The sequence below is a fragment of the Galeopterus variegatus genome, unplaced genomic scaffold (assembly GCF_000696425.1).
Source record: "Galeopterus variegatus unplaced genomic scaffold, G_variegatus-3.0.2 Scaffold2501, whole genome shotgun sequence".
Lineage (NCBI taxonomy): Eukaryota > Metazoa > Chordata > Mammalia > Dermoptera > Cynocephalidae > Galeopterus > Galeopterus variegatus.
In genome coordinates, this window is record NW_007728612.1 from 198397 (window position 1) to 216029 (window position 17633).

A 17633-nucleotide genomic window follows, 5' to 3' on the forward strand; every position below is an offset into this window, starting at 1 on the left:
ATCCAGGCCCTGGGAAAAGATGAGGCACCCAGCTCGGCAGGTTTGGGGCAGAGCAGCCCAGAGAGGACTTGTATCTTGGCACAAAGTATCTGAGAAAAACTGAAATTAAGGGAGGCTCAGACAGAGCATGTGGTGCTGATATGACAGGGCTGGGGCTTATGGCTTTGCCCATCACCAGACTCTCCCCTACTCCCGGCATGTGAGGCTCGCCCCCCTCCCACACACTCCCACCACACTTCAGAGGACTTCCCCCACCTCGCAGCAGGGTCTGCTCACACCCACAGGCCCTCTGCCTACTTTGTACAGGGAGAGACCAAGACTCACACTGTCTATTGAATTTCTATTATTGCAGTAAAAATGATAAACTTAGTGGCTTAAAACAACTTGAAGTTATCTCACAGTTCTGGGCTTAAAAGCCGACACAGGTCTCACAGGAACAAAATATCCAGGTATCAGCAGGGCTGCATTCTTTTCTGAAGGCTCTAGAGTAGAATCTGTTTCCTGCCTTTTCCAGCTTCTAGAGCCTGCCTGCATTCCTTGGCTAGTGGCCCCTTCCTCCATCTTTGAAGCCAGAAACATCACATCTCTTTGACACTTCTTCTGTAGTCACGTTTCTCTGATTGCAGCTGGGAAAGGTTCTCTGCCTTCAAGGATTCGTTTTTACATTGGGCCAACTGTATTATCCAAGATAACACCTCATTTCAAAATGCTTAACTTTAATCACATCTGCCAAGTTCCTTTAGCCAAGTAAAATAACATATGCATAGGTTCCAGGGATTAGGATGTGGACATCTTTGGGGGACCATTATTCTGCCTACTCCTGGTCTGGCCCAGGACAACCCTGGCTCAGGGATAGAGTGAAGAGGGACTAGGCTGGGGCAGAAGGTAGGCTTATGGGGTCCTCCTTCTTCTCTGGACCAGGTGGTGATTGGATGGTGGGTGTGTGGAGTGCTGTTGCTGGACAGGACCTCAGTCCCTTACTGGCAGGATGGGGGACTGGTCTGAAAGCCTGAACCAGGTCCAGGCTCTGCAGTGACTAGGGAAACCCCCAACACTCACATTCCTTGCTTAGTTTGGTCTCAGCGAACCACCTCTTCCCCCAAACTGGGCAGCCTTTCTCAAGACACAAAAATCCCTTCAATGGCTCCTTTGTCTCAGTGGCTTTTCTTCTGGGCTCCTGTGTCTTGACCGAGCAGCCAAGAAGATATCACCCCCAGGATGGGCCTTTGGAGGGTGTGGGCACTCTCCCTCTTCAGCCCATGATTTCCTGTTGCCCTCACCAGGCTTGGGGACCAGGATTCTATAAGGCTTGAAGTTGGTCCCCGAATTCTGAGTCTCCTGGAGGAAGGGGTTAAGGCAGATGGGGAGGGGAATCAGACCCCTGATTTCAGACAAAGAAGAGGTCAGCACTATCTCTCCCTGTGGTTCTGGGAAGGGTCTGTGTGAGGAAGGGGCCAATTACCCCATGACCCACTGCCCACTGGTTCCCTCTGCTCCTCGCCCTGGAGGCCTGTTCCTTGGGCCTGGAGCAGGCTGGGGCACCAAAGTGGGAAGCAAAAGGAGAGAAGCAACTCCCATATTTGGACCCAGACACCCCAGTCTGTGGGCTTCTGCCAACTCTGATCCTCGCTGGGGACAGTGGCAGGCACTGAGGGGCCAGTCCGGAGTAGGACTAGCAGAGCTCATAAGGAGGGGCCAAAAGCAGCCCTAACACCTGGGGGACCCAGGGATTTCCCCAGCCCCTCTCCTGTCTACCTCAGGCCCACCGCAGCTCTTGGCAGCAACGCCTCCCTGAGAGTAGCAGCTCTGGGTGGGAGAGGCTTGCCCCTCACAAAGGCTTCTGGGCCTCTGATGTGGCCAACGTCTCTCGGGTTGACACTGAACTGTGAAAGGGCTCTCCAGGCCCCAGGGCTTCTGGTTTCTTCCCCAGCATGACTCATGCAGGCAAGGCCCCACAGCTTGGACTTCAGGGGTCTGAGTTTGAGGTGGAGGGCCCACTCTCAGATACTGGGATCCCATAATTGAGACCAGGGAGACAAAGGCCAGCTCTGGGACACTCTGCAAGTTACTGCCAGAGACCCAGGACTCGACACACACACACACACACACACACACACACATCAGACCCAACACACTTGAAGTTGCAGCCCATGTCTTGGGCCTAAAATCCCCTCATGCCCTGCCTCAACACCTCCCATGTATGGGGCCTCTCCAGGCTCCTTGCTGCTCCTCCAATCCAGCCTCCTTCTCCTACCCCTGTATCTGTTACTCCTCATCCTTGGGATGCCCAAATTTTCTAGCATACTCCCCCTCCCCGACTGATCCTCTGCCCTGCAAGGCCCAGCCTCAGGAAACCATCCTAAGCCCACTAGCAGGACTCGCTCCTTTCTGCTCTATCAAACTAAGCCCTGAGGCTCGACTGGCAACCCCCTACCAACCCAGCCTTCTCCTGAGTGCCAGCACCCAGCATCCTCCCTAAAGCTGGTCCTTACTCGTCCCCAGACAGAGCCTGCAGACCCCTCTCAAATAGGCTATTTCCCTCTCTTCCTCCAGGCAGCCTTCCCTGACTGCCCCTACCTGTCAGCAGTGCTCAGATCACCATTTAGTTGCTCCTCTTTCCTATGAGGCTCATCATCTTTGTTTGTGTCCCCCAATAGCCTGGTCTATGACAGAACCCACAGGAGACGCTGATGGGTGGATAGAGAGGTGCTCCTCATGCTGACTCCATGATTCTCTTTTAACATCCACCCCTGCCCCCATTTGGAGTTCAGGAGCTCATGGGCCAGGCCTGCCTGGAGGGCAGTTAATGCAGCCTTTCTGCCTTGCCCCCGAATTCCCTTCCCATCCCACCCCTCCCTGGATGGAAGAAGGCACACAGGGCTGCAGACCTCATCACACCAGGCATGCTGAAGGGCAAATACGCTTTAATGGGCCCCTGGGCCTTCAAATGCTCTCCCTGCTGAGCCTGGGATGCCCTCTTCCCAGCTGCACAGGAAGTGGGGTGGGTGGAGGAACACATGTGGACTGGCTCTTCCTCCTGCTCCAAAGGGTCTTGGATGATGCTGAGACCGCAGCTGCTTTTCTTCTCTCCCTGCAGCTAATCTCCTACCCCAGCAACTAGACTTTTCTCAGGGTGGGAAGGGGGATGCCTGGGCCTTTGGTACAGGAAGCTGACTTCAAATCAGCCACCTGTTCCTGCCTAAAATGGGTAAGAGGCTATGTGCAAAACTCTGCCAGGGGCAGTGGTGAGATAGGAGGGATAGTAGCCTGGTCTTGTCTGGGAGAGGACTGGGCAGACCCTGGGAGCCAGGCTGGCTCTTTCGCTCAGGCCCATAGCCTCCAGCTCGGGCTCACTGAAGACAGCTGGTGGTTGAGGCAGTGAGGCTGGGTCAGCTGAGGCGCAGGGGAGTGCCAGATGGCTAGGTGGGCGGCCAGACCAGCTCGGCACCCCTCCCTGCAGCATGGGTCACCAGTCCCGCTCGGCTGGTTCTCGGTAGGGTAGGCCTAAGAGCCTGAAGACGTCCTTCTCAGTGGGAGTGGGCAGCACTCGGCCAGGCCCCACCTTGACGCCTTGGCTGTTCCGGACCACAGCCGTGGTGAGGGCACGCTCCGACAAGCTCATTCCCTTGGTCTTGGCCAGAGCCCGCATGGATCGGTTGAAGTGGGCAGAGCCGGTGAAGTAGAGCAGGGCACAGGCAAACTCGCTGTAGGGCACAACGATGATGTCCAATCGCCGGTGGCGCCACCCTGGACCCAGGAGCCGACACACACCCAGGTACTTCTGTTGCTGGCCATTCTCTTCCTGGCTCACCAAGTCATCTGTGAGGAAGCCTGGCCCAACACAGAAGGACCGATAGGAAGGCAGAGAGCCAGACCCAGCACCGACCCACCCTCCCAGGTCTCTCCTAATCTCCTGGGTTCTCTGCTCCCATCTTGCCCTTTCAGTTGCTGTGTGACCCCTCTCTGGGCCCATCTCCTTTTTTTTTTTTCCTTTTTGTCTTTTTTCGTGTCCGGCAACGGATCGCAACCCTCAGTGTTGTGCCCATACCGGACTGGGACAGGCAACGGGATCGCAACCCTCAGTGTTGCTCCCGCACCCCACTCAGCCAGTGAGCGGGAACCGGTCTGTATGTGGGATCCGAACCCTCGGCGGGAGCGCCGCCGCGCTCCCAAGCGGCGCACTGTAGCAGTGCGCCACCGGGCCATGGGCCCATCTCCTTATCACTAAAACATGGAGAGCAATTCTTCCCCATTTCCCGAGTGTCACAGAAAGATCAGATGAAACACTCGACATGCAGGTATTAAGCGCCTCCGTGCAGGTGTCAGGGAGGTGGTTCATCTCTCCCTTGAGAGGACTCTGGCCACAAGAGAGGTGGCATTCTTACATAGCACCTTTCCAGTGCTTCCTGCCTAGAGAGGGCAACTTTAAGGCTCTCCCTCCTTGAGGCCCCCAGCCCTGTCCTGCCCTGTCAATCTGCTCACCCAGAGATAGAGTTTATACCTCGCTGACGGAGGCTGTCGAGGAGGCGACTGAAGATGTGCTGGTGGGAGCGGCCATCCGGGTGAGTGATGAGCACGTCCACATCACCGCAGGTTGCCTTCCCCCGCCGGTACGAACCACATGCCACACACAGCAGCCCAGGGTTGAAGGCCTGGGCTGCTTCCCGGACCTGGGAAAGAGCAGCAAGGGGCTGTGGGCCTCTAGCTCTGTGGGGAGCTCCTCTCCCATGCAGTGTGAGGGCCTTCCCTGACCCAGGGGCCCACACTCCCAGCTTATGCCTCAAGGCAGGCCCCAGGCGCCTGCTGCCAGCCTGAGGGAATCTACCCCGAGGAGCTGCTGTTCTCCAGCTTCACTAGAACAGAAGAGAGGAAACAGACCACATGGCAGGTGGCAAACCTGAGGAGAGACAGGAGATGCTCACTCAGCTTCTGAATAGAACTTGCCCTCTAGAGCTCTTTAAGAGCAGAGAGACACATTTTCTCTTTGCTCCTGCCCCAATCCACGCCTGTGAAACTCCACTTAGGAGTTTCCATGTGTCTGGAAGCCCTCAGGCAGGTCTCCACAGCCCCACGTAACTATGGATTTGGAGCTAAAGGCAGTGTGTGAGTTGGGGCTTCAGGCCTGAGCAGGTGGCTGGCAGCGTGCCCTGGGCCCAGGCCTGGGAGAAAAAAACAGAAATATAACTGCACTTGTGGGAAAGGAAAGGATGCAAAGAGGGGGGCAATTCTGAGCCAATACCCCGTCTTTCTTGGTGGGGAGGGAGCTAAGACAGAGGGGACTGTCAGCTGAAGGATCATCCCTCACTGAGGGGAAATAAACCTATTAGCCTCCACCCCAGAGACACTGAGGCCTTTGATATGTACGTGGCCTCCCGCCTCCTCCCCAGGACACTGAGATTTCTAGGCCCTGGATACCCTCAGCCAGGACACCTCAATTCTCCTGACAGGCAGCTCTGTTAATCCCCTCATTCCCTTCTTGAGCCTCCCAAGAGAATGGGAGGAGAAGGTCCAGATGAGTAATCCCATCAAAACTTGTAAGGCTGGAGCCCTTAAATGGGGGCCACAGGAGGCCAGGTGGGAAGCCTCTTCTGTTCCAGTGGGCTAGGGCATTCTCTGTGACTGGATACCGTGGCTGAGTGACGGTGTCATCACTAGCATCAAGGCCTGGTGATGGGTGGACAAAGTGGCCTGTCCATCCATCCTGTGCCGGCCTCATACCCAGGGCCTGCAGTTGAGCTGGAGGCTGATTTCAACTAGGCTGGGCCAGAGTCACCATGGAGTCCCACCTTATCAGAATCCTTGAGCAAAGTAAGCAAGCCCTGCTCATGACCTGCAGCAGCTAATCCTAATGCCACACCCGGCCCTAAATGTACTTAAGGAGACCCAAGTCTTTTGCAGAAGATCCAAACTCATTCTTGGGTCTGACTAGATGACCCCCTCCCACAAAGACAACCCCTACCTTTAAGGAGCCCTCCTTATGGAGAGCGAGAATCTACTTTATCTTCCCCTACCATACTATAAGCCCAGTTCTGATGATGAAACCAGTGACGGGGTTAGAGGCCTAATCTCTAACCCAACTGTAAACCAAACCCTAATCTGGGCCAGAACTTATTTCTTAGGCAACTACAAATCTTAAATCAAAAGCAACCAAAACTGGGCCAGCTGGTTAGAGCACAGTGTTATAACACCAAGTCAAGGGTTCAGATCCCCGTACCCACCAGCTGCTTTAAAATGAAAAAAAAAAAAGGCAACCAACACTAAGAAAAACCTGCTCCTGAGGCCTAACCTTAACTCAATCCTGATCAACCTTTCTTCCAACGCCAGTCCTGATCTTACTGGCACTGTGCTCTCATACCATCTCTAACCTAAACCCTGAACCAGCTTTGAGTGGGCTTCAGAAGGTCCACACAAGTCGAGAGAGATATAAAACTGCACGTTTATGCATTTTGCGGGGAAAGAGACCATAGTTTTTATCAGGTTCTTAAAGAAGGTTGTGAATCAAAAACACATTAAGAATCCCTGCCCTGACCCACCCTAACTAATCTAGCCCAATTCAAACTGCAATATCCTTAAGTAATTCAGACCATACTCCGCCTCTAATCTAGCCCTAACATTAAGCCAGTCCTAATGCTATTCTAACACCTAATCCGATCTGAACTCTACCTGACCACTGAGAACTCTAATCCAGAAAGCTGGTGTTGCAGCTTTTCCTCCTAAAGCCTCCCAACCTGGGCCCTTCCCTGGGCCTATGGCTTCGGTCTCAGCTTGTTCTTTCCCAAACCTCTGGTGACCCACAGCTTCCTCTGCCTGCTGGGCTCCCCAGGTAAGGGATCACGGGTTCCTGGCTTTGAGCCAGACCCTCAGAGCAGGGCCTAGCTCTCTTCACTGCCCTGGGACAACTGCTTACTGTCTGCTCGATCTCTGTAGCCTCTTCCCTAGGCATGCGTTCCAGAAAGTCATCATAATACTTCAGGCCAATGGCCTGCTGGGTAGTCAGGGAGGCCTGACTGTGGATGTCTTCCAGACTTCGGAAGCCCTGGAAAAAAGCAGCCAGATGGGGAGGCTATGAGGATCCAGGACCAGTGAAGAGGTATGAATGAGCACACACATAAGCGTCATTACCCCAGACTCTAGGGGAGACCCGAGGCAGGACCAACCCCAGGGGTGGTTTGGTCTGTACTCAGTGGGATGAGGGAAAGGAGGGGGCATGGAAGACATGCCACAATCCAGCCCTTGTACAATCCTAAAATAGTGGTTTATGATCCCAGGAGTCTGGGGATAGGTCTGGGCACCTTCATTGTTACCAAGATCCCTAGCTGATTCTGGGCACAGGCAAGTCTGGGAACTACTGCTCTGGACATGCAGCCCCAAGGCCTGGTCTCCTCAGGAAGACCCTTGCTGATCTGGGGGACAGAAAATCATAGTTCTTGTCCCTGCCTCCATCTCAAGGATACCAAGCAACAGGGCTGTTCTGGGAGCTGGGAGAGAGGTATATGTGTGCCCTGGTCCCCTTGAAAAGTGGTTTCCCTATAGTCAGGGTCCATTCTCATCAGAGCACAGGGTAAGAGAACTGCAGGGCAGGAGCTCTGAGACACAGCAAAACTGAAGTGGGATCTGGGCCAGGGTGTGACCTGATGGTACCACATCTTGGCAGTCTTGGTCCCAGCACCCCAAATGTTGGAGAAGAGCTCCAAAACAGGCACGCTCTCGCTGATATGATCCAGCTTCCGCAGATGCCCGCTCTCCAGAATCTCTATGATCTTCTCGGCCATCCGCTTCCCAATCCCTGGGATGCTGCAGGCCTCCTAGAGGAGAAGGCATAGGCAAGAAATAATAGTGAGAAGAAGGGCAGGGTAGAACCAGCAGTAGGGAAGCTGACTTCTTCAGCAGATGTCTGAGTAAAAATCAGCCTGGCAGGATGGTAACTACACGGCTGCGTGAAGCTCAGGCACAGATGAAGATGACAAGTTTGGATGAAATGGGGGCTGGGTAATCTATCTTCTGGTTCCTAGAAGGATGGAGACCAGCAATAAGAAGTAGGGAACAATGAGGACACTAGTCACTGTCACCATCACCCTCACCATCATCATCATCGCAACAGTGAGATCTCACATCTACTGAGGGCTTGTGTGTATCAGGGCCTGTGCTACAGGGACCATCGCATTTCATTTTCATAAGAACGCTGTGAATGGCTTACTATTATTAGTCCTTTTTTACTGATGAGAAAACTGATGCTCAGAGAGTTTAAGCAACTTGCCTAGAGTCACACACTTAAGTGAATGGTGGGAACCAGAATTCAAACCCTGGTCTGTTGGGCTCCAGAGTCTAAACTTCCTTTAAAGAAAAGTTTTTATCATGTAAAAACTTCAAAAGTAGAGAGAACAGTATCACGAACTCCCAAGTACCTACCCACCACCCAGCTTCAACAATTATCAAGATTTTGTCATCTGCTTTCATCAATCTCCAATTTCTTTTCTTTTATGCAAATCCCAGACATCTTAAATTCTTAACTACTATACCTGACCCCCATGGGTGACTAGTGCCTCCACTAACCCCTGCCGTCCCAACCACACTAGCCCCAAGGTACCTTGTAGGAGGTAACAGGCTTGTGGAAGCTCTTGAGGGCATTGATGGCCTTAGCATAGCCCAGGGCCCTCCACTTGTCTCCCTGAACACCGTAGGCTTTGGCTAGCACTTCCAGCTTCTCTGTGATGTGGGAGTTGTGGTTGGTCACCTTCTGGCTCGAAGCCTGTGCACAGACCCACTTATCCAGGCCTTCAGGAGCTGGGCTAGGCTCATAGTCTCCCTCAAGGCAGGTGGGGTAGTGGCCACTGATCAGGGCTTCCAGATCAGCTGCACTAACCCGGGTCTCTTCCCCATCACTGGTTTCATCATCAGAGGTGGGCTTGTGATAGGGAAGAAGAAACAATAAATTCTTGCTCTCCATAAGGAGGGCTTCTTGAAGGTGGGGGTTGTCTGTAGGGGTGGGAGTCTCCTAATCAGACCCAAGAGTGAGGCTGGGTCTTCTGTATCAGATTTGGGTCTCCTTAAATATGGGGCCATGTTCCATTTGGCTACTCCTAGTGCTCAGCTCTGAGATCCCCACTGGTAATGTGGTAGATAAGGTCTAGGTGAATACAGGGTGATGGGTGTTAGGAAGAGCTAAATGATTTCACAATAAAGACAGCCCTCCTTTCTCAGGGGCCTGGGACTTTCTGAACAACCAGCCCGTCCTCTCTATTTCAATAATCTGGTTCCCAGGGGAAAGGGAGCTATAGGGGCGGGGAGGCTCCTGACCTGGGCTTGGGTACTTGATGCCTCTTCTGCTCTTTGGGGAGGAGATACAGGTTTGGTGGGAGAAGGGGGAGGAGAGAGGGCAGTCCCAAGCAGGGCCTTGTGGGTGCCAGGAGGAGTAGAAGAGTCTTGGTCCATTTCGCTAGGCTGTGGTGGGTCCAAGTACCTGTGGGGATGGTGATAAGAGGTTAAGACAACAAAGGCCTCACCCCATCTCTACCCCAATACTTCTCTGCTTTGAAACCTTAGTTTCTTAATGTGTCCAGTTAAGAAAATGATGGTTACTTTTAACAACAAGGAGAAAGCTCAAGATGCTGCCAGAAAATATTTGAGAAAAGACTAGGACCAGTCCACCTGTCAGGGATGAAGATGCTGAATCCAGCTGTATCCATTAGCCTTCTCTTCTGCAGGCACAAGCTCAGCCAGGCTGACTTCACCAGCTGAGCACCCACGGGCAGCCGGGGCCGTCTAAGGAGGCGGAGGGCCCGCTCACAATCTATGCCTTCATCCACCACAATGTGAGTGACACCTGGGGCCTGGGCAGAGCATATCTGGCCACCATGCTGGACAATCTGCTTCTCAAACAGTTCTGCCCGCGCTCGTCCAATGCCAGTGGGCACAATGTGGGCTCGCAGAGAGTTCAGCCACTCTGTGGAGGGGACAGCCAGATGTTTATTGTTATAACTTTCAGATATGATCTGAATGAACCACTTATAGTACCCTCCCCCCATAACAATCATTTTTCTTCCATCCACACAGCTGCCTTTTAGGGATTCTACCATATGCATACAGCAAATTTCCTCATGGCCACCACTAGAACATAAGGGGCAAGGATTTTTATATGTCCTGTTTCCTGGTGTAACCTAGAACAGTGTCTGACACATTGTAAGTAACTATATCTGTTAAATGAATGCCTCCTCCCTCTCTGTTTTTGTTTTTTAAAAGGATGACCAGTAAGCGGATCTTAACCCTTGACTTGGTGTTGTCAGCACCATGCTCACCCAGGGAGCTAACCGGCCATCCCTATATGTGATCCGAACCCATGGCCTTGGTGTTATCAGCACCACACTCTCCCGAGTGAGCCACGGGATGGCCCCCCTCTCTGCTTTGAATCACTTTATCACTTATTCTTTAAACAAAGTACAAATGTTTCCTGCCATCACATGTTTCTTGCCCTCACAGTCTAGGAGACCTTATTCCTCCCATCCCTCCATCCCCATCCCCAAAAGCCTCCGCCACCTATATGTCAATTTGGCTGCAAAACAAGCCTGGGGATGCAAGGGGGATTTCTGTCCTGCCCTTCCCTTATCCCACCCACTGGGTACAGCCTCCTGGAGAGCAAAGGATTCTGGTCATTTCCTGAGGGACCAGGAAGTATTTTCTGATTGATGGGGGTTCTTGGAGTGGGGAAGAAGAAAATGCAGCAAGTGACCTGTCAAAGACAGGAGGCCAAGCCTAGTACAAGGCACGCAAACAGACTTGCAGGCCCTGGACAGGCAGAGTGAGCTCCAATATCTGATTCTGGACATGAACAATGTAGGGCTGAACAACAGGGAGGCCAAGGGTTCAAGCACATGAAGGTTCTGAGAATGGGTCGGCTCACCTCCTGCTTCTTCTCCTGCTTCCCTTTTGGGAATCTTTGCAAGTGCTTTTGATGATGGATTGGCAAGAATTTTCTTCCGCTTGGGAAATGCCTTCAAGATGCCTCTGGGGTCCATTGAAGTATGGCTCGATCCTGGCCTTCCTGTTTGAGAACTGGTCAGAGCAGCTGTCATGTGGAAATCCAGAACTGAAGCTCTCCAGCCCCTTTGCCTATGGAGGCAGGGTCTCTATTGATTAGGCCTTGGCGGCAGCAGCCAGTTCCCAGAGGTCTCACAAAACTCAGTTAAACTTCAGTGGTTTAGCCTAGCTCTAACTCACCAGCCTTTCAAAGTTAGAGTATTGGGGAAATGAGGGCAGCACTGGGACTACTGGGGGGCCTTTTGAGGGGAAGGACACGATATCTTTTCTTAAAGGGGTTGCTCTAGAGATTCAGGGCAGTGTCTGTCCCTGCTGCATCCCACCTCCAAAGGGCTTGACCAAAAGGGGATGCTAGGCTAGGAAATGGAGATACATATTTAGGAAGGTCTTAGTTTTCCAAAAGGACTGGAGATTGGGGGGAACCTGGGCGTAAACCCCATATAATCTTTCTCTACCTCCAATACAGACTCGCAGAGATAAACCTGGGAACGGGAGACGGGGGCATTGGGAAAGCCCTGCACCTGCTTCGGTCCCGGGCCTCTCGGCGTGGGGGTGCTCAGCCCCGCGGCTGCGGGGAGATGGAGCAAGGCCGCAGCAGGTGTTGAGCACCCTCCAGGGCTGGGGGAGTTTGGGCCACACAGCTGGGGATGGAGAAGGCAGGTGTGGTGCACCCGCCGCGGGCGCAGCTGTCGCGGGCCACGGACGCCCAGCTGGGGGCCGGAGGAGAGATGGAGTGCCCGTCCCGGCCCTAAGAGCCCCTCCCCACCCTCCAGATGCGGTCCCCGGGTGGGGTCAACAACTGGCCGACCTGGCCACCCGGGCGTGGGCAGGAGTAACTTACTTACCGGGGGAGCCAATGAAAGCGGACGAACGGGGTGAGGGTGGGGGTGGGGGGAGGAAGGGCAAATGCCCAGAATAGCTTCCGAGTCAGCCGGAAGTGACCGTCCGCGGAACGGTTGCCATGGTGGCGGCCGGGCGCGCTGCTGAACTGAGGGAAGATGGCGGTGACGGGCTGGTTGGAGAGTCTGCGGGCGGCCGAGAAAACCGCGCTGCTGCAGGACGGTAACTCGAGGCCCCCCGCGGGCTCTCTCGTGCTTTCCCCCAGGGTCCGGTCCGCGGTGCTGTCGCCTCCGGGAAGGGCCTCATAACCTGAGCAGAGGTGGGCGGCTGCGGCCATCAGCCAGACTAGGTCCTGCATTTGCAGGTGAGGAAACTGAGGCCCAGAGAAATGACGTGACTGGAACATACGTCTCTGGACACCCACTAGTTTTCCCTACACCTTCTCGTTCTGTTGCTAATAAATATCTCATTCTCTCATTTGCTCCTCACCGCTGTCCTGAGAGGCTGATAGTTTTCCATCCCGTTTTACAGAAGAAACTGAAATCCAAAGTTTTAGACTAGCCCCAGCTCGCCCAGGCAGTCAGTGGTACAACTGAGTCTTGACCTGGAATCCCGTGAACCTCAGTCTGGGGCTTCTATTGCTGAAGGCAGCCTGGTCATAGAGAAGCGGGAGACGTGAGCTCTAGCTCCGACTCTACCATGGGCTTTCCAGTCCGCCCCTTTACTTGTTTGGGCCTCACTTTCCTCATCTGTAAAATGAAGTGGGTGGGCTACCACTGTTATCTCTGAGGTCCTTGGCAGCTGTAATGTTTGTAAAGTGAATCTCCAAACGTTCCCTGGGTCTTTAGGGGAGAAAGAGCAAGGGCCAACGGCTGTGCCTGGAAGAAGTGGGCACACGGGTATGGAATCCTGGTTTTTCCCCACTCTAGGATTGGCTGATGTAGGGTCCCCTGTGCTTCAGGGGCCGTTTCTGAGCCCACTTGGCAGCCAGGATAAATTAGATCTGAATTTCTGAGACTTTCAAGGTAACAGGTGGGAACCTACATTCAGGAGCAGGGGCCAATCAAGGAAGCCTGGAGTTTGTGGAAATTAAAATCAGCTGCTCATTTGCTCATTCATTCACGCAACATTTATAGAGGCTTTTACTATGTGTCAAGCTCTATACTAGATCAGATGGAAAAAGACATATTTTCCCAGGAGTTCACACAGTAGTCAGGAAAAATATGTAAGAAGAATACAGTCATGCCGGCTGGCGGGTTAGCCCAGTTGGTTAGAGTGCAGTGCTGATAACACCAGGGTCAAGGGTTCGGATGCCCTCACGGACCAGCCTCCCCCCACCAAAAAAGGAGAAGAAAATACAGTCATGCACCTCATAATGATGTTTCAGTCAACGACAGACCACATTTATCACGATGGTCCCATGAGATTATAATGGCTGTACCATGTAGTCTAGGTTTGTAGTAAGGTATACATACCATGTAGGTTTGTGTAAGTACACTGGATGATGTTCGCACAATGATGAAATTGCCTAATGACACATTTCTCAGAATGTATCCCTATCATTAAGTGACGTGACTTTAACAGTATGTGTTAAATAGAAGTTGGAATCATGTATAAAATGCTATGAGAGCTCCCTTGAGAGGAAGATCCAACAGAACTGGTGATATTTCTGGATCCTAAAGAACTAATAGGTGTTTGCTAAGTGCAGATGGCGGGGTGGCTATTCAAGGAAGAATGACTCACATATCAGGGCATGGAGGTGTGAAGGTATGTGACTGATTATTAGAGGAATAACAAAATATTTAGTGATGCTAAAGCAGTCACCCAGTCAGTTAGAACAAACAACCTACACCGTCAGGTACTATATTAGGTGCTGGGATACAAGTGTGAATAAAAGAGTCCCTTTTGGGGCCGGCCTGGTGGCGCACTGGATAAGTGCCCCGCTTGGGAAGCGCGGCGGCCCTCCCACCCGAGGGTTCGGATCCCACGTACAGACTGGTTCCCGCTCACTGGCTGAGCAAGGCGCGGGAGCAGCGCCGAGGGTTGCGATACCGTTGCCGGTCCCCGGTCCGGTGCGGGGGCAACACTGAGGGTTGCGATCCGTTGCCGGACACAGAAAAAGACAAAAAAAAAAAAAAAAAAAAAAAGAGTCCCTTTTGTCAAGGAGCAGTGAGGAGAAATGATGGAAAATAAAGAGAGATGACATAAATTGGGGCATATTGTGATCTCTTATGCTATCCTGAAGATTTTGGACACTATCTCACAGGACAGTAGTTTTTTTGTTTGTTTTTATTGTGGTAAAAAGTACATAGCATAAAGTGTACCATTTTAGCCATTTTTAAGTGTACAGTTCTGTGGCATTAAGTATGTTCACATTATTGTGCTACCATCAGCACCATCCATCTCTAGAACTTTTTCATTTTCCTCAACTAAAACCATATACTCATTTAGCACTAACTCTCCATTCCCTCCCCTGCAGTCCATGGCAACCACTGTTCTACTTTCTATCCCTATTAATTTGATTACCTTAAGAACCTCATATAAATGGAATCATAAAATAGTTATCCTTTTGTGAGGAGTTTATTTCATTTAATATCTTCAAGGTTCATCCCTGTTTTGGCATGTGTCAAAATTTCCCTTTTAAGGCTGAGTAATATCCTATTGCAGAATATACCACATTTTGTTTATCCATTCATCTGTTGATGGGCACTTGGGTTGCTTCTACCTTTTGGCTACTATGAATAATGCTGCTCGGAACATGAGTGTACAAATATTAGTTAGAATCCCTGCTTTCACTTCTTTTGGTCATGTCATGTTTAAACAAAAAAAAATTTTTTTTTTAAAGATGACAGGTAAGGGGATCTTAACCCTTGACTTGGTGTTGTCAGTACCACGCTCACCCAGTGAGCTAACCGGCCATCCCTTTGTGGGATCCGAACTCATGGCCTTGGTGTTATCAGCACCACACTCTCCCAAGTGAGCCACAGGCTGGCCCTAAACAAATATTTTATTAGCCAGGATTTTGTTAAGTTATTTTGTTAGTAACATCACAAAATGATGTCATTAGGGTTTTTTTTTCCCCAAACCAAAAAAATAATACAGTGTTGAATATATGGATATGCTTTGTCAAACCTGCAGATTTACCCTGCTGGTGTGTGTGTGGGGGAGAGTAGGGGATAGTTAACTATATAAAAGTTAAATACTTGTTTAGGAAAAACCCACTTTAAACAGAGTTGAAAGGCAATTGAAATTGAGAATGTTGGGGCCGGCCCGGTGGCGCACTGGATAAGTGCGCCGCTTGGGAAGCGCGGCGGCGCTCCCGCCCGAGGGTTCGGATCCCACATACAGACTGGTTCCCGCTCACTGGCTGAGCAAGGCGCGGGGGCAACACCGAGGGTTGCAATCCCGTTGCCGGTCCCCGGTCCGGTACGGGGGCAACACTGAGGGTTGCAATCCGTTGCCGGACACGGAAAAAAGACAAAAGACAAAAAAAAAAAAAAAAAAAAGAAATTGAGAATGTTGGCAACATGTGTGACACATGGTTAATATATGCAAAGCTCAATGAGATCAATAAGACAAAGAGGAATACTCAAATAAAATAGGCTAATGCATAAAAAGGTAAGTCATTAGAGAAATGACCAGTAAACCCTTAGAACAATGTTGAACCTTACAAATATTTAAAGCCACATAAATTATCTTAATATAGTTATTAGAGCATGGATTTTGGCCTCAAGTAAGTTTAAACCTAGAGCTGTCATTTCCTAGCTTTATGATCTTGAACAAGTAGCATGACCTTTAAGCCTCAATTTTCCTCATCTGTGAAATACAGGTAATGGACACTCATAGGATTATTGTGAGAATAAAAGTTGATAAAACACAGAAAGTGCCTAACTGATAGTAGACACTGCATCCTGCCTGGACTGAAACCAAGGGGAGAAGATAGTCAGGCCAAACACTCTTAGCTACTCACAGGCAGAACCTTGTACCTGCTCCTGACAGGAAAACTCCTTACAGCTCCTGTGAGCCACCTACATGATTAAGGGTGGTATAACCTAGGGGCCTGCCGAGAGGCCCTGCAAATTTGGGGGTGAGTATTCCTGGAATACAAATTAGGGATGATGCAAGGAAACTGTGTCCCAGAGGAGTGAACTGGACAGGAAAAAGTCACCTTGGGGCTCTTATTCATCACACATATGTAGGGTACCTGTTTACTGGGCTTTAGTGCCCTGCTATTAAGTCTTACTGAGGAGCTGACCTATATCCACTTACCTATGTATAAAAAGAAAGAGGAAGTTACAGAGCTACTCTTAAGCAAATACTTACGATTATACTACCTAGGTAGAGGAGTTGGGCTGAGAGACTTCCTTGGGTTCTTCTGTTCTTTCAGTGCATAGCACATCAATATTTATTCATTCTTTCAATCAGTATTTATGTGATCTCCTAATATATGCCAGGTACTATGTTTAGTAACTATAGGGAAACCATAGGCATGGGGGTAAAACCCCTCCTATCTAGTAGAAGAGACAGGAAGTAATCAAAGAATCACACAAATGGGTGTAAAATCGTAACCTAAGATAGTACCATGCAGAAAATACATGGGGACTAACCATCATGTAGCTATGTGATAGGAATGGCCTAGAGATGTGCAGAAGAAGGCGGAGTAATGGCATGGCTGGAGCAAGTGCTTGGTCAGGAAACCCAGTTCAATATCCTAAGCACATAGGCTTGGTTTTAGGAACTGGGAGCACTCTGGACCTGTCTGCATCTCTCACTGGTCATCCTTGGCACCTTCCTGTCACAGCTTCCAGTTGGAAAAATACATGGAGCTGTCATCTCAAAAAAAAAGGAACTGGGGAGAGAAAGATAAATATGTCATTCATGGAGACACGTGCTTTTGAAAGTTTCATAATATGTGATAAATGCTCCATTATGGATATGAATAATTAGGCACAAATGAGGAAGGAAGTGATTAATTCTACCAAGGTGGCTGGAAGTGATAGTTAAGGAAGACTTCCCTGTGGAAGTGACATTTGAGCTGTATTTTGAAGGGCAAGGAAGAATTCCACAGATGGGAAGAAGTATCATTGCTGGTACAGGAAACAGCAGAGAAAGCTTCAGAAAGGAAGTAAGTCCCAGGACAGGTCTTAAAGTAATGGTGGATGCTGGCTGGCAAGTAGTATATGGGAAGCTTCAGAAGGAATTCTGAACACTCCCAAGGTTGTTGCTGTTTCCCAGGAAGGCTCCTGGATCTGCAAGGGGCAAGGCAAGAGGAGGTTTTGAGTTAAGGCGCTCTCTGCTTTGTGCATAGGGAGAAGGAAGGTGCATTATTTGTTCCCAGACGGGAAGGAAATGGCTGAAGAATATGATGAGAAGACAAGTGAACTACTTGGTAAGTGACAGAGGCTCCCCGTGGGCCTTTAGGAACACTAGGGGCTGACCTGAGCACAGGTGAGCACTCATAGACTTAGGCTTAAGAGACGAGTCCAGCACCAATGTAGAAGCTAGGGGAGACTGAGGCCCTTGAGGTAAGATTGTTCCTGAGAATAATCTGGACAGCAGAAGTGAGTCTTTTGGACCAGTAAACCCTATCCCTACAGCTACCCCCAAGCAAACGAGAGAGTAATTCTTCTAAGATGGGAATGGGGATGTAGAGAAACAGTTGGAAGAAAATTTACAGAGAAGGTGGTACTGGAAGTGAGCCTTGTAGGCTGAGTAGTGGTAAGGGCAGGCTTTCACCACAATTTTTTCACTCGTTTTTT

At 50.7% G+C, this 17633-nt stretch overlaps 2 protein-coding genes across 8 annotated transcripts in view; one reads left to right on the plus strand and one right to left on the minus strand.

Moving 5' to 3' along the window:
- Nucleotides 1-328: 328 nt before the first annotated feature.
- On the minus strand, nucleotides 329-11904 carry POLL (polymerase (DNA directed), lambda). 6 transcript variants are annotated; one of them, XM_008582002.1, is made up of 10 exons: nucleotides 11880-11904; nucleotides 10898-11038; nucleotides 9649-9943; nucleotides 9298-9460; nucleotides 8588-8905; nucleotides 7632-7805; nucleotides 6908-7036; nucleotides 4502-4670; nucleotides 3563-3831; nucleotides 329-1338 (listed from the first exon to the last, which is right to left on the minus strand). In XM_008582002.1, the coding sequence occupies exons 2-10, from the start codon at nucleotides 11010-11012 to the stop codon at nucleotides 1138-1140; spliced, it is 1833 nt and encodes a 610-aa protein (XP_008580224.1). In that variant the 5' UTR covers nucleotides 11013-11038; nucleotides 11880-11904; the 3' UTR covers nucleotides 329-1137. The 6 variants fall into 6 exon arrangements, 5 of the variants coding, with proteins under 5 accessions (XP_008580224.1, XP_008580223.1, XP_008580226.1 ...); XM_008582001.1 differs by lacking the exon at nucleotides 11880-11904 and having other exon boundaries at nucleotides 10898-11092; XR_551167.1 differs by lacking the exon at nucleotides 11880-11904 and having other exon boundaries at nucleotides 1280-1338; nucleotides 3563-3704; nucleotides 10898-11092.
- A 105-nt stretch (nucleotides 11905-12009) lies between these two features.
- Nucleotides 12010-17633, plus strand: part of DPCD (deleted in primary ciliary dyskinesia homolog (mouse)) — a 20296-nt gene continuing 14672 nt past the window's right edge. Inside the window, exons 1-2 of one of the 2 annotated variants that reach the window (XM_008581999.1) lie at nucleotides 12015-12096; nucleotides 17183-17263. In XM_008581999.1, the coding sequence (XP_008580221.1) occupies nucleotides 12033-12096; nucleotides 17183-17263 (145 nt within the window). In that variant the 5' untranslated portion in view covers nucleotides 12015-12032. Of the gene's footprint in view, nucleotides 12097-17182; nucleotides 17264-17633 lie in introns of both variants that reach the window. The other variant, XM_008581998.1, reaches the window with a different exon arrangement.

Bases quoted from the DNA above. Each gene is read 5' to 3' on its own strand.
- POLL (XM_008582001.1), bottom strand. From the start codon at position 11,069: ATGACAGCTGCTCTGACCAGTTCTCAAACAGGAAGGCCAGGATCGAGC. The intron at 9,461-9,648 runs GTGGACTGGTCC...CCATCCCCACAG, and splicing joins AGCATCTTCATCCCTGACAG to GTACTTGGACCCACCACAGC. The intron at 7,806-8,587 runs GTACCTTGGGGC...CTTCTCCTCTAG, and splicing joins AGCCTGTTACCTCCTACAAG to GAGGCCTGCAGCATCCCAGG.